The following is a 15,637-nucleotide window of genomic DNA, read 5'->3' on the forward strand; positions in this document are numbered from 1 at the left end:
ATTTAAGCACATCTGTGAGCATGGAGACAATGACAACATTTAACAATACCATTTCTTCTATACGAACTAGTGTATTTATGCACCAGTCATTTCCAGTGGCCTGGGCACCATCATAGACCATTTCACAGGCAAAATAAGATTAATGGGCTCAGTCTGTGTTCAGCTTGATACTCATCCGCACCGTAAATCCACTACTCAGCTGGCAAGCCATCATGGGACGAGTCGACTAGTATGACTAGTCGAACATACATGTTAGGTCAGCACTGAGATGGGCTCATCTGATTAGAGAAATTCACTGCATTCTGTCATCCTTCGTATCACTCTTGGCTTTATTTTAACAAGAACTACTGAGCAAACGGTAAAATCTTTGGCGATCTGAAACATGAGTGAGGAGAGAATCCTTATTGTCAGGTTTAATCGTGGTCGGTGAACCAACACAGAGGCTTAGTTGAAACAGTACAGATCGGACGGAGAATTTCCCAGTTGTACCAGTTTCCAAAGACTTCTGCCCTGCCATCCACTTGTTACACTGGTAATGTTTCTGCAGTGATCCTTCAAAACAGGGTCACCCCTACAAGAGGCAGGGGGACATCTGGGGCTGGTGGGAAAGGGTTTTTCTGGAGAACAAAATACTTACACTTCCTCTGTGGGCTACTCATCACCTCCCCGCCCCAATGCACAGATTTTCTTTTAAATAGTTATTAAAGAGAATAACAACAGTGAGCATTGGAGTGTAGCTTGCTTGGAAGACAGTCTGCCGTTTCCTCAAAATGTTAAACATCGAGTTACTGTATGACCCGGCAATTCAAATTCTAGGTATATATGGAAGAGAACTGGAAACATACGTCCACACAGAACTTGTATATGGATGTTCCTAGTAGTGTTGTTCATAATAGTCCCAAGTGAAAGTATCCACGTTCATCAGTTGGTGAGTTAGATAAACTAACTGTGGTATATACACACACTGGAATATTACTCTAACTTAAATGAAGTACTGATAAATGCTACAACATGGATGAACTTTGAAAACATGCTAAGTGACAGAAATCAGACACATGATAAAGGAGGGGACTCCAGCTTACCCACACAAAAATCTTTGCGTTAGATATACCCGGCTAACCGCTAAAACCTATTTAGTAGATTCAAGATAATTAAAACTAGGGAATCAGTTAAAGAGTGGAAGGAGAAAGAATCAATGCCGTCTCCTTATGTAGCCTTAAAATAAAGTGAGTTGCAGGGTAATGTCACTAAGATAGGAATGCTTCTCAAAAATGGTCAATTAAAGTTCCCTTGTGCCTTATTGATCAACCATTTAAAAATATGCAAGCAGTGACTGTGGATCCTTTGGTAATTGGCTCATATCTTACATTATGCTCTTCATAGAGCATGCCATTTCAGACTCCATTAGAGAAATAGTCTGTACTGTTACTAATGGAGCCGCCTTTGACTTACGCTCACGGAAGAGCACCGGGTGAACACGTTTTGCCGATGGCTCAGGGTGAGCTCCATTAACCTTAAAATCTGTTGTTTCGTTGTTTTTGGTTCCTTGTCATTCCTCCGTCCGAAACATCGTTGACTTCATTGTTAGCAAGATGATTAAAGATTTTTTTTCTTATTTTCTTTTTTAAGCCAAGACACCACCCCAGAAAAATTATTATAAATTCACGTGTTATTTGGGAAATAGAATGTATTGCATTCTTGAACCACCAACGAATATGGTATTTCTGGCTTTATAAAAATTTCTCCACGAGAAATTCACCCTGTTACGTGACCAAAAAATAACGATTTCATGCTGTGTCGCCAAACGTCTGGGAGAGAGAGTCTTACCTGAAGCAAGACTCGGGTGAGGTTTTTGCTTCCTAGCAGTCCGCTCACATTGAGGTTTCAGTCGACACAAGGTACTGCGCATACACATGCGCTGCTCCTTATGCTTCAGGACATGGACTGTTTGTCTCACAATAATCTGTCACTAGGCAGTCTCTAATTTAGATCCTCCTTCTGTACGTTACGCTTTTTACCTGTGGGTGACACTAGAGAGGGGCCGAAAGGAACTTCCCCTTCTTCCTCAGGGCTGAGGTCCTTGGAATTTCCTTTATTTCTTTCATTTCTCAGTCTTGCCCCGCCCACAGCCTCTGCTGCTGCCCAATTCTGTAACTACTGACCATCAGACTTACTGCCCCACCTCACCTTGTTTCTAAATCAGGGCTTCCTGTGATGACCACAGGGAAGGCGAGGAGAGAGATCATTCTAAGTATGTCCCTGACTACAACCTCCATTCCTTTTAAATCTTCTCTGTCTCTGACTTCAGCCATAAAAACTCTGATCCGCGAGAAATCCCCACGTGACAGCTTGCACTGCTTATCAGTCAGGGCGCTTTCCAAGTCTCATTTATTTCTCACCAAGCCTTGACCCCTCTGTGGTGGATCATTGGAATGTCTTTCTTACGAGAACCTTTGACTCCTTTTCCCCTTGTTCTTTTGCTCCATTCGGCTGGTAAATCCTCACCTCTAGCTCTCAGAGTCTTGTGTCTCTTCTCCATTCTTACTTCTGCTCTAGACTATTCCACAGCAATATGGTGCTGCTATAAATTGCAGTTATTTCAGCCCACCTGGGCCCTCAGCAGTATGGAGGGATTATCAAGAAATCCTTCCTCAGATGTAACAGGAAAAGACAAAGTGAGGGAGAGCCACTGGGATTCCTTTAAAAAGAAGAAGCAGAAAAAGTGGGCTTCTGTTTGTATTTTGGGTATTGATACAGGCGGACGCTCCAAAGCTCCCTCCTGATGAAGGGCCAAACCCTTTCCTGTCTTCCTACCCTCGTTTTCCTGGACCCCCGAGGAACCCTCACCAGTAGTTTGGAGTTGGAGGGGTCATTATATGCAGTGCTGGCTAGTCATGAGAGATGGGGAGAAATAGTTAGTTCTGGGTCTTGCTGCTGGGACTACATTAGAGAGGAAAGTTATTTCTGGCCTCAGTTGGACCATTAAGTGTCTTCCCCCCAGAATCATTGCTTACATGATGGTTTTATCTGTAGAATGTTGTTTTTGTCAGGCTTCGCTTACATTTTTTATCAGAGAGGCTTTTTGTACATTGACTTGGATAATCAACTGCTCTATTTAGTGTCGATTCTGTGGAAAATGGATTTTAGGTGTCAAACCACTGTAAAACCAGGGTTTACTGCTCCCAGTTTTAGAGTTTTCCTATGTCACCCATCATCTGTGTCATTTGTTTTAATTTTTTTATATTTGTTTATTTTTGAGCAAGAGAGAGAGTGACATACAGACCGAGTGCGAGCAGGGGAGGGGCAGAGAGAGAGGGCGACACAGAATCCGAAGCAGGCTCCAGACTCTTAGCTGTCAGCACAGAGCCCCACGTGGGGCTTGAACTCACAAATTGCAACCTCATAACCTGAGCCGAAGTCAGATGCTTAAACCAACTGAGCCACCCAGGTGCTCCTCATCTGTGTCAATTTATTCAACCTGTGAGTTTCCTGGAACATAAAGTGATATTAAGCACATTGTAGCGTATGTATATTGGGAAAAACTGTTTAAATACTGAACCTGCCATGTGTGGTTTTGATTTTGAACAAGGCTCTGCACCCCCTGCCCCAGAGCCTCCCATTTCCTCATCTCTATGTTGAGTAATAATATTACAGGGATATTACTAGGATTAAGTGAGATGTTTTATGCTAAGGGTCCGGCACAGTGTCAGTTTCCTGGTAGATGTTTAATAAATACGAATCCCCTCTCCCCCTCTTGACCTTCTTCCTCATATCTGCATAATACTTGACACCTGTCTTCTTTATCTACACAGTACAAAATTAGAGCTACCCGGGAATAAAATATAATTGAGCAATGAAATATAGACAAGGCATTTACTCCTCTAATGGTGGGGATAACTAATTTGTTTCTACTTGGGAGATTGTTTTCTATAAATAATATTTATTATAATTTTTTAGCATTTTGCTGAAACATGATTCCTTACTTTGCATACTTTATGCAAAACACATTTGCTATTTGTTCCTACGTGGTTTGCACTTAGAATTCACTAGATCTAAAAAAGACATTATCATTTTTTTGTTTGTTCATTTGTTTATTCATGTAAATAATAAATACTCAACAAACACTTACCAAGTACTTATTGTGTGCCGGAAACTATCCTAAGCACAAGAGATACATCCATGAACAAGACTGTATTGTTGTTAATCATTATAGACTTAGTGAGAGTTGAGTCCAAAAGATGATCCTTTCCTTGAAGGGGTTTACTCCCAGGTCCAACAGCAACTTACCATGAGCAATGGGATGTCACCACCAATCTTGATTTGCTTGACTTGACCGTAATAGTAAGTTATTTGAGTGTAAGAATAAATATCGTACTTCTGTTTTCTTCTTAATCTCGCACCAAACCCCAAACTCATAGATAGTCCCTGTCGCAGCTCCCAGCATTGGTGGTAACAGCAGCAACAGCATTGAGTCCTAATGATAATCTGTGCTTTAGAATGGGAACTTGCTAAAGAACTTAATCTAAGAGAAGGCTTCTGGCAAGGTGACAGCTGTGAATTCAGGGAATTCTTAGACCATTCAGCAGGTTCTTAGAGCCAATTAAAGACCCTGTTTATTGATGCAATCAGAATGCATTTTTATAATCCTTCAAAAGTGTTTATGAAGCACAGTATTTGCTGTAAAAAGAAATTCATCTTCAGTGTGGTTCTTTTCAATGTGGAAAGGCCAAGTTGAAATCCAGGCCATGTTGAACATGTCAGATAAGGCATGCTGCTTTCTATGGCTCAGCACAGTTGACCATCAGATTCTGTACTGTTTCCACCTAAGCACTTGGCACAAACAATTCATAATCATAATATCTATACATTTAATACTATTTTTTTACTTTTTATTTTATTTTTACTTTTTAAAATTTATTTTGAGAGAGCAAGAGGCAGCATGCACACATGAGTTGGGGAGGTGCAGAGGGAGGGAGAGAGAGAATTTTAGTCAGGCTCCACACTGTCAGTGCAGAGCCTGATGTGGGGCTCGAACTCACCAACCATGAGTGAGATCGTGACCTGAGCCGAAGTTGGACTTTTAACCGACTGAGCCACCTGGTGCCTCAATAGTATTTAAAAAAAAAAAAAATTTTTTTTTTACATTTATTTATTTATTTATTTATTTATTTATTTATTTATTTATTTATTTTTGAGAGCTATAGAGAGACAGAGCACAAGTTGGGGAGGGGCAGAGAGAGAAGGAGACACAGAATGCGAAGCAGGCTCCAGGCTCTGAGCTGTCAGCACAGAGCCCAACAACGGGGCTTGAATTCACAAACTGTGAGATCATGACCTGAGCCGAAGTCAGACACTTAACCAACTGAGCCACCCAGGCGCCCCTCAATACTCTTTTTAATTGAAAAACTAAAAGTAGAGAAAGGCAGATTTTATTCTGTCATGCTCTAAGTGTTCTCAGCAGTTTTCTAACCTTGCACTGCAATAATCATGCCCCCCAAATAAGACAGACGTGTTCTAATGGCCTTGCTAACGCTCTTGACTCCTCCAGTGCTGCCTAAAGTAGCAGGAATAACATTTTAAAAACTGGACCTTTTGTATTTTAATTTATGTTTCGGTGATTGTGTGTGTGTGTGTGTGTGTGTGTGAGTGATCAGTTAGACCCTTAACTGTTTGGTAATTCTAATGAGAAAAGGAGACCATTTATTTGAGATATACTAGGTGTCAAACCCTGTACTGAATCCCCTTGAGTACGTTCTCACCACAAGTCTTTGGAAGAGTTTATTTCAGTATGTATTTTATAAATGGGAAAGCTGAGGCTCAGAAAATTTAAATAATTCTGTCACTTATAATATCAAGTAGCACATCTGGGGTCTGACATCGATCTTACTGATTTTTCCCACCATAACATGTAGTCCTCGCAGCGAGAACATTTGTTTCCATTTCTTTCTGAGGCTGGGCTTTTCGATTTCTGTTTTATTAACATGACTATATTCATTATAAATGCCATCAAATTGCAGTTGGGAAGAATCAAGGAATAAATAAGCTTAGGAGCTAATCACTTCTGTGTCAACGAATTCTAAAAAGCCCAGATTGTGAGCACTAAGATGCTGCCATCCCAGCAGTCTTTGGGTGGCCTTGGGGCCTCTTGCCACTTGTCTGCAAGAGCCTGTCAAACCATTGTCCTCGTTGTTAGAAACTAAAATATGACTGGGGCATTTCCTCCCCTTTCTGCACAATATGTATTCTACTCGATACTATTGTCAGTTTCTCTTTCTCTCTAACCATCCATCATCATTCCGCATTTCCTCTGGTGCCTATCACCCGGCCTCTGACAGCTGAGATTAGACTGTAAGCATAATGAATGAAGGGGAAGGAGATGCTCTGGCCCCTTTCGTGCTCTTCTCAGGATTGAACATGTTCCTTAAGAACGTTCGTGACAGCAGCTCCCAGATTGCTTGATTACAGGGAGGCGTGTGTTTCTCACCCGGAATATTGCAATGCTAGACTAAATCTCGGAGGATTAGAGACTCAGACCATATGGTCTTTGGCCACGGCCTTTACTTTTGGTTCCTACCTGTTTATTTTAGGACGATGGTTTGACAAGAATATCTTCATTGGGTTGGTGCTGTTTATTGGTAACATATAGTAAGCTGGATTTGAACTTGTCGCAAAGAGGAAATCACATCAGATGGAGGGCAGATGGTGTTTGCGACGGGACTGGAAGCATGTACGAGGTTCCTACAGGTGGAATTTTGGTTGGAGGTTGAGGTATTTCTTCCCAAGCTCTACTTTTTATTTAGTTTCACCCTATTCTGGAAAGCAGTAATCACCTTTCTAGAGCTAACAGGGAACAAATGCAACTATTACTTAGGTTCCAGCCGGATGCTGGCCATTTCACAGCCTAATCTCCCTGTCACTGACATTTCTAGTGGCCCTTGGGCCTTATTTTTGGTATTGGATCTTTTGTTATCTACGTTTCTCATATGATTGCCATCCACAAATGGTGATTAAACACACCTATTACCCACAAGGCTCTGGGGATACAGAGAGAATTGCTTATGTTTGTTAGGTTTTTGACAGTTTACAAAGGACTTGCACATATACTTTCTCATATAATTCCAGTAACATCTAAGTTAGGTGTTTCTTCCTTCATTCAGCAAATGTATGCTTTTATAACCATTTTCCAGGAAGTTCCATTCCAGGTTCGAAAATGTTACATAAGTATTAGAAAAGGAATGGAAGTAGAGTGACCTAAGTTAAGGTTATATAGGTTATCACATATGAAGTCACTGTTAAGGGAATTGTGGACCCTGGGAGAAGGCCATTGGACAGTTTAAACCTTTATTTTTTTAATTTTTCAAAGTTGATTTATTTTTGAGAGAGACAGAGACAGCATGAGTGGGGGAGGGGCACGTAGAGAGGGAGAGAGAGAATCCCAAGCAGACTCTGCACTGTCAGCACAGAGCCCCATGTGGGGCTTGAACTTACGAAACCGCGAGGTTATGACCTGAGCCGAAACCAACAGCCAGAGGCTTAACCGACTGAGCCACCCAGGTGCCCCCCCATTTGACAAGTTTAAGGCTAGATGTGGTGCCTGAAGGAATGGTGGGAGGAGGCAGGGCCCTGGAAATGGAAGCCCGTTGTGGACCAGGGCACGGAGGTGTGTGTGTATTCAGTGCATTTGGTGGGCATGAACATACTAGTTTGACTGGAGCTAAGTTAATCAGGCCTATATATAATTATCGAGGACCTAAAATCATTGAACCTGAGACTTTTTTAGAAATCATTGGAAATCATGTAGTCTTAACTCACATTTGTTCTTAAGAGAAATGTTCATATTCAGTAAATGAAGGTATTATATTGTTATGTAGATTTATTTCATAGGGAGTTATTGATTGTTGCCCCTGGAGTGCAGAATATAACCTGTTTTTTTTTTTTTTTTCTACACATACACACACGTTTCTTTGGTAATTCAGTGCTGGCTTCATTTTATGATCTTAGAGAGGTATTGATAAAGACGATATATTTATTCTGTTTGTGACCATACCGTGTGTCCTCGAGAGAAGGATTTTGTTAAAAGAGTCATGTTTGTGGTAGCCCTGATGCTCTCCTTATGCAAAAACACTGACTTAGCAGAACACTAATATCTCTGGTGCAAATCTAGTAAATACAACATGGATTTTTTTCCATGAGAAAAATAGCTTATGACTTTCAACCAAGAGCTGTACATACTATTATATTTTCTGTTTTTCTTAAGAAAAGCCTTGCTCTGATTAGTTGGCAGAGACAACTGATCCAAATGGGATTTGTCTAGACTCTGATGCCTCTGGGAAGTCTTGATGATCCAGGGTATGGATTTCTGAGGCTTCACACGTTTTTATCAGTCAATCTCCAAGATACCTCAGAGACCGTTAAGATAGATAATAAATCAAATGAGATTTAGTTGTGTTTGGTATCCTGCAAAGAACTATAATTAGGAGGAAAATGTAATTTCAAAAAAAGAAATGAAATAATTTAAGTGTAGGTTGTTAGGATTTTGAGGAAGACCATGAAATAGCATCTATCTTTACTGTCAGAGTTCTGAAACTATTAGGAAATAACATAAGTCGGGCAGATGGAAGCTGAAATACCAACTTTTATTGGCACAAGCCAGACTGAAAGATGTAGCCTTCTTTGAGAGCCAAAGGAGTTTGCTAACTGAAAATCAAAACTAGACAAATTTACTCACCCACTTACAGAAGGGACTGGACCACTCCATCCCTCTCTGACAAGGCAAGACCTTTCTGGTTAAACTTGACAAGACAACACCATCTACAGGCATTCTGGTTTCTAAAGTGGAATAAGGAGGTTGCTGAGACATGCGTACTCAGCTTTTTCTTCTCAGTTTTACTAAGGGAGTCACTTCACTTCCCCTGGAGTGCATAAAAGACAGAGAGGGGCCAGGGATTACATTAATTTTCATTCTAATGGAAGGTAATGTGAATGGTGTGGGAGGGATGGGGAGCACCTCTCCCAACACCCCAAGATGCACACTTTTGCGCATTTTAACCCTCTGAAATCAGGATGTTGTATTAAGTCTATGGCATGTTATCAATGGCTGTGGACCAGAAGACGGTCAAAATGAGTTGTTTTCGCCTCAGTGTTTGTGAGCTGAGTGGATAGTCCTCATACCACGAGCCTTCACTGATTCAATTAATGAACCTCTTAGGGGCCTTTTGAGGAAAGAGCATGAGTCTTGGTCAGTATTGGAACACCTTCTCTTTAAACCTACTGATAGCATCAAGTGCATACCAATGTTAGACCTTGCAGGATCGGTATCAGCAGCTGGCATAAAATATTGGATGAACTCCTGTAAGAAACCCACTTAGTGACACCGTTTAGAAAACAAGGATATTGACAACTCTGAGTCATTAAGAAAAGCTGGATTCTGAAAATTGCGTAATTTTAAGAACATCATAATTCATTTTTCTCACTCTCCCATGTTAAATGTGTATGAGAGCTCTATGGTAAACACCTATTTATTTTAAAAACCTTAAAGTCTTAAAAAACCCTAAATAAATATTTATAAATTATATAACATACTTGTATATATTTAAACTATAAGAAGCTTTTCAATGAGAAAAAGATAAGGATGCATTATATAGTTTCAGTAGCAGGATTTAAAAAAAAAATTTTTTAACGTTTATTCATTTTCGAGAGACAGAAACAGAGTGTGAGTGGGGGAGGGGCAGAAAGAGAGGGAGACATAGAATCCGAAGCAGGCTCCAGGCTCTGAGCTGTCAGCACAGAACCCGACGCGGGGTTCGAACCCACGAACCGTGAGATCATAACCTGAGCCGAAGTCGGACGCTCAACCGACTGAGCCACCCAGTGCCCCCATTAACAGGATTGTCTTAAATTTAGTGTTACTCGATAATGTGTCTTACAATGAATGGGGTCTGAGATTTGGTGAAGTGTGGTCAGTTAGGTCTGTATGGGTCTCTGCTCCAACCTTTTCTGCCCCGGACAACTTGGATGGTACTTCCTCTTTGGGAAAGTTTCATGTGCTGCACTATCCAAGATGGACACTGCTGAGAGCAGATCCTAACTTTCATGTTTAACTGGGTCATGCCTTACCCTCTTTCTTTAAATACACAATTTATTTTTATTGTGCTTCCACGTTTTCACTCCAGAGTGAAAGTGCTCCCCTGCGGTTTACGTCATCAAGAAGACTGGATCCAGTCATTCCAAATAATTTTGTAGACCTGAAGGCAACTGTTTGCAAAGACAGTCCTTCTTATGGCGGTATAACATTCATCTAGGTAGCCCGGGTTTCTTTTTGGGGAATGTTCTAGTAAGCTCAGTCTCTCTTCCTTTTCCTGCAAGGGGGTCCTGATGACAACCTAATTGAAGGTGGAGGAACAAAATTTGTCTGCAAACCTGGAGCCAGAAATATTACTGTCATATTCCATCCATTATTAAGGTAAGTCAAATCCTATGTACTTACTGAAAAATCAATATTTTCATTATTTATGCCGATGCACTGAATGCCAATAGGTCAGTCAGCATTGAAACAAGTCCTAAAGAAAAAAAAAAGAGTGTTGCATCTCCTAGGGCTTTACTATCAAAGTTTGTCAATAAAACAAATAATGTCAACTCATCTTAGTACCTATTTGTTCTCAGGAATAATACTCCATGAATGCTTTTTAAAAATTTTCTTTATTTCCTGTCCCTGCCCCTCTCCCTCTCTCTGTCATTGTCCCTCCCTTCCCTTCTATGTTTATTTCAGGGAGGGGCAACTTATGGTCCACAGGAGAAATCTAGTCTGCCACCTGTTTTGTTTTTTTTTTTTTTCACTAAAATTTTATTGACACAGTCATGCTCATCTATTCATGTATCCATAGCTGCCTTGTGCTATGGTGTTGCAGAGTTGAATATTTGCAAGAGAAGCCATATGGCCTACGAAGTCTAGAATATTGACACATTGGCCCTTTACAGGAAAACATGGCAGACCCATGATCTGTCTCCCTAATTTACATTAATGATTCAGATATCCTTTGAGGATTGGCAAATCTTTGAACAAATATGACTTACCAAAACCGAAAGGCATTATAGCAGTTGTATATATGGTTTTATATATTAAAGGACAGCTTGATGCTAACCAGAATAAAATCTGTTGCTCAGTTTATTGTGGTACTGTGATTATAAGAAAATAAAAATCTGTGATACTTCCATTTAAAAAACTTCAAAGCCCTAAATACCTTTAAAAAGAAACTTTTTTGGAAGAAGGGAAAAGGGGGTTATTATTCAGTGGCTCTAAAATGTTGGTTTTGCACAATGAAAAATGTCTAGAGAACTGTTGGATAACAATGTGCATAGAGTTAACACTACTATACTGTATACCTAAAAAAGATTAAGATGGTGAATTAAATGGTAAGCATTGTTGACTTCAATAAAAAAGGGTACTCTTTGGGGCACCTAAGCGGCTCAGTAGGTTAAGTGTCCGACTGTTGATTTCGACTCAGGTCATGATCTCACAGTTCGTAGGATCGAGCCCCATGTGGGGCTCTGCACTGACAGCACAGAGCCTGCTTGGGATTCTCTCTCTCTCCCTCTCTCTCTGCCCCTCCCAACCCCTCGTGCAGGTCCTCTCTCTCTCTCTCATAATAATTTTTTTTTTAAAAAGGGTACTCTTTGGACACAGATATCTGATGTAATATTAAGTGTATGTTTTCTCTGTGATGAGCCAGTATTTATTTTTGCTTTGTTCATATAATGGACCAGAAACTCTTGGGTTCATTAGAGGTTAGGTCCTCAGATCATCCCATTAACTTTCTTATGTAACTAATATAATTTTTGAGGCATTTGAAATAACAGGTAAGCAGATGCTACTAAATTGTCCAGATAGAATATTGAATGTACTTTTCTAAAACATGAGCAGTTTACTACTGGAATTATCCTACCTTTTCATTAACCAAGACTTACTAAATTGCAATCATTGGAATGAGTTCGATTCAGATCTCTTATTTAAGCAATGAGTTTTAAAAATTATGCTGAAATACTTTACTCAAAATTAGTTTTAAATGCAGAAACACAAATATGTAAATTAAACAATAAAGACATCCTTCCATGCAGTAACAAAGAAGTTTTTTTTAACGTTTATTCATTTTTTGATAGAGAGAGAGAGGCAGAGAGGGGGGAGATACAGAATCCGAAGCCGGATCCAGGCTCTGAGGTGTCAGCACAGAGCCCGACACGGGGCTTGAACCCATGAATCGTGAGATCATGACCCGAGCCGAAGTCGGCTCAGTCAGCTGACTGAGCCACCCAGGCACCCCGATTTTTTTTTTAAGTAGGCTTCATGCCCAGTGTGAAGTCCGATTCGGGGCTCGGACTCACAACCCTGAGATAAGACCTGAGATGACACCAAGGGTTGCACCCTTAACTGACTGAGCCACCCAAGCACCCCAAAGAAGAGATTTTTAAAGAAGCATTATTAATCTTTCAAAAAACCTGTTTCAGCAAACATTCACAACAAGTAAATCGTGTAATTTAAGAATCACGGAATTGGGGCGCCTGGGTGGCACAGTCGGTTAAGCGTCCGACTTCAGCCAGGTCACGATCTCGCGGTCCGTGAGTTCGAGCCCCGCGTCAGGCTCCGGGCTGATGGCTCGGAGCCTGGAGCCTGTTTCCGATTCTGTGTCTCCCTCTCTCTCTGCCCCTCCCCCGTTCATGCTCTGTCTCTCTCTGTCCCCCCAAAAAATAAATAAACATTGAAAAAAAAAAAAAAGAATCACGGAATTAAGAGGATTAAGACTATTCCTCTATAAATCTAGTTGATTTTCTATATATAAACATATGAATTGGAACATATAGAATTTCTGGATTAAGTGACAGTGCTCCTATTTATTTCACCTGACTTTGGTACTTAGTTTAATACTCATTTTCTTCTTCAATTAAATTGATTTCTACTTAGTTAGAGCTGCTAATTGTTAGGAAAATGGGAAAATACCTTAATCATTATAGGCATCTTCTAACCTAGATTTAGCGCCATAATTTACTGGTAAGTTATGCCATTGCATGGATAAATGAAATCCTTATGCTTATATTTGTTCCAAAGCATAGAGGAAGATCTTTGGAAGTTTTTTAGCTATATTGTCAATAACCACTTTTCAAGAGATTTTTTTTTTCCCCCTAAGGTTGTTTGTTTTTTTTTTTCCCCTTTGTTAAGGTGAAGTTAGAATGGGGGAAAAAGGTTATCCTTATTTCACACTTAATAAATTGCATTTTTGCAAAAATACTCATAGAGTTTAATGTATTACAGTTCTTGACTATTATTTTTTAGCATTTATCCTGCTTTACAAGAGAGGTTTTAAGGCTTGGTAGTGCTCGTACTGGTTTTACACACTTGATTGGTCTCTATTTTTATTCAGTATTTTATTATTGATTAGAATTGGAGAAATGTTTGTTGCATGCCATGGTTTATAGTCATTCTCTGTGTATCTCTTAATGGAAGCCAGAAGAATCTTATGTGGTCTGCAAGGTGAGTGAATTCCTTTCTAAGCAGGTGATCATTATGGATTTTGAATTAGCCTTTGGCTCAAATGGAAACCTTGCTTCTCAAACCCATATAGAGTCTCAGCTGAAACTTCATAATGGGCTTAAGGGACTTCAAATCATTAAGATCTTACAGTTTTGTTTTGTTTTGTTTTGTTTTAGTTTTTACACTTACAGATTTGGCAGTTACTAGATTTATTATTTCTTCTAAAGTTTGGAAGTTTAGTTTTGGTAATGAGAGGAAAGTGCACCTTATCATACCAGTGCATTTCATTTTTACTCAGTGTTTAAATTTTTCATTTCTCCTCTGGCCACTCAGTCATTCATGATCAACAAATGTGTATTGAGCACTTATGATACATGTTTTCCCTTCTGTAAGTTAGGTGAGGATTCTTTAGAAATAGTCACTCTTATTTCTATGGGATTATTTCAACAAAATACGTATACATATATTTTCCATCCTCTAGAATGCCCCTTGTTGTGTTTCCGTGCAAGCTCAAAGTGAATGTGATTTTGCACATTCTTATTTACAAGACAAGATAAACTATGGGAGAGGTAGCCTGGAAGAATGGAAAGAGGGGAGAAAAACACAGTATAAGAAATTTAAAGTGAAAGCCTCAACAAATTAGGTGCAGATCCAGGTTCCTTCTGTTCGGTTTTATTCACTGATTATTTATTGGACTCTGATTCTATGCCAGGTCCCAGGAACACACAAAAAATAACATGAAATTCGTGCCTAAAAGGTACTCACTCAGTAGCTGCCTTGGTGGCAAAAACTGAGAAGCCCCAAAACGCCAATTATTGGCGCGGACGGAGATGATCTCTTACACCTGGTGTGCAAATTGGGCACAGCCTTTCCTGAAGCCAGTTGGACAGTAGTGAGCAGTCACATCCCTTCCACCCAGTACTGCACCGCCTCGACTCCCTTGTGTGCTTCTCCCTTGCAGTGACTTGTTCTTTTCCCATCCTCATTCCCCAAACTCTTCTCCTAATGGATCATAATAATCTTTACTTATAACTGGCATCCTATTCAGAAAGTGAGTTCAGAAGGAACTTATCACAAGTTGGCTTTTATCACCCATTTCAACACTGCCTTTGTTTTCTTACACTCTCTCTTTCCGTGAACGGAGATAGTGTTCTTTGGAAGCCAGAAACCATTTCAAGTGTATAGGGCTTTCCTTTTCCTTTGCTACTTTCCCCCTGTGTCTAGCAATACTCGTATTCTATCTTCTTGAACTTTGCATGTGGCTAGTCTACCCTTCATTTATTAAAAATGTTCTTTTCATGGGGCGCCTGGGTGGCTCAGTCGGTTAAGTGTCTGCCTTCAGCTCAGGTCATGATCTCACAGTTCATGAGTTTGAGCCCTGCATCGGGCTCTGTGTTGACAGGTCAGAGCCTGGAGCCTGTTTCAGATTCTGTGTCTCCCTCTCTCTGCCCCTCCCCTGCTCGCTCTCTCTCTCTCTCTCTCTCTCTCTCAGAAATAAATAAACATTAAAAAAATATTCTTTTCATAATTTTCATTTAATTGCCAATGTATTCTCTGTAGCACAGTTTTCTTCATTGAGAACTCTGAACCACCCTATTCCAGAACACCACACAGTGGATTCCCGTTATGCATTATGTTTTCTGTATTCTTAGCAGTCATTTTTCCTGTCCTCCCATAACATCACTGTACAAGGTCCTGGATCTGGCAACCTTGCTAGTGTATTTTTGCACTTTTCTCCTAAGTACTGCCATTTCTTCACTAGGAAATGTCATAGGGTGTTGGAGACAAATACGCCGACTTCCAGTTTGTTCACTCTGCGTTTACTCTGTTGCCTCCTTGACTTGCGTATTTAATGATTTTCCTTACTATTTTCTCATTCCGGTTAAGAAATCAGAAAATTGCCACAGAGAATGAAGTTTTAGAAAGATGAGGTATCTAGTATTATCTTGCTTGCTTTACCCGTAGCCTGGCAAGACACTGTGTGCAACTAAACCCTTAATGGAAGTTTTTGATGGCAAGGATTCATCTCATCAAGTTTGCTACCTCTGGGTCTCACTGAACAAAACATACTGAAATGAAGAGGTTCTTATACTTAGGTAGATTCTGACATAATTT

General features: G+C 40.1%; 1 protein-coding gene across 2 annotated transcripts in view; it reads left to right on the forward strand.

Moving 5' to 3' along the window:
- EXOC4 (exocyst complex component 4) overlaps nucleotides 1-15,637 on the forward strand; it is a 754,543-nt gene that overhangs the window by 329,200 nt on the left and 409,706 nt on the right. For both annotated transcript variants that reach the window (XM_030308464.1, XM_030308465.1), the window contains exon 10: nucleotides 10,366-10,462. In XM_030308464.1, coding sequence (XP_030164324.1) covers nucleotides 10,366-10,462 — 97 coding nt within the window. The remainder of the gene's footprint in view (nucleotides 1-10,365; nucleotides 10,463-15,637) is intronic.

This window comes from Lynx canadensis, chromosome A2 (genome assembly GCF_007474595.2).
Source record: "Lynx canadensis isolate LIC74 chromosome A2, mLynCan4.pri.v2, whole genome shotgun sequence".
Classification (NCBI taxonomy): domain Eukaryota; kingdom Metazoa; phylum Chordata; class Mammalia; order Carnivora; family Felidae; genus Lynx; species Lynx canadensis.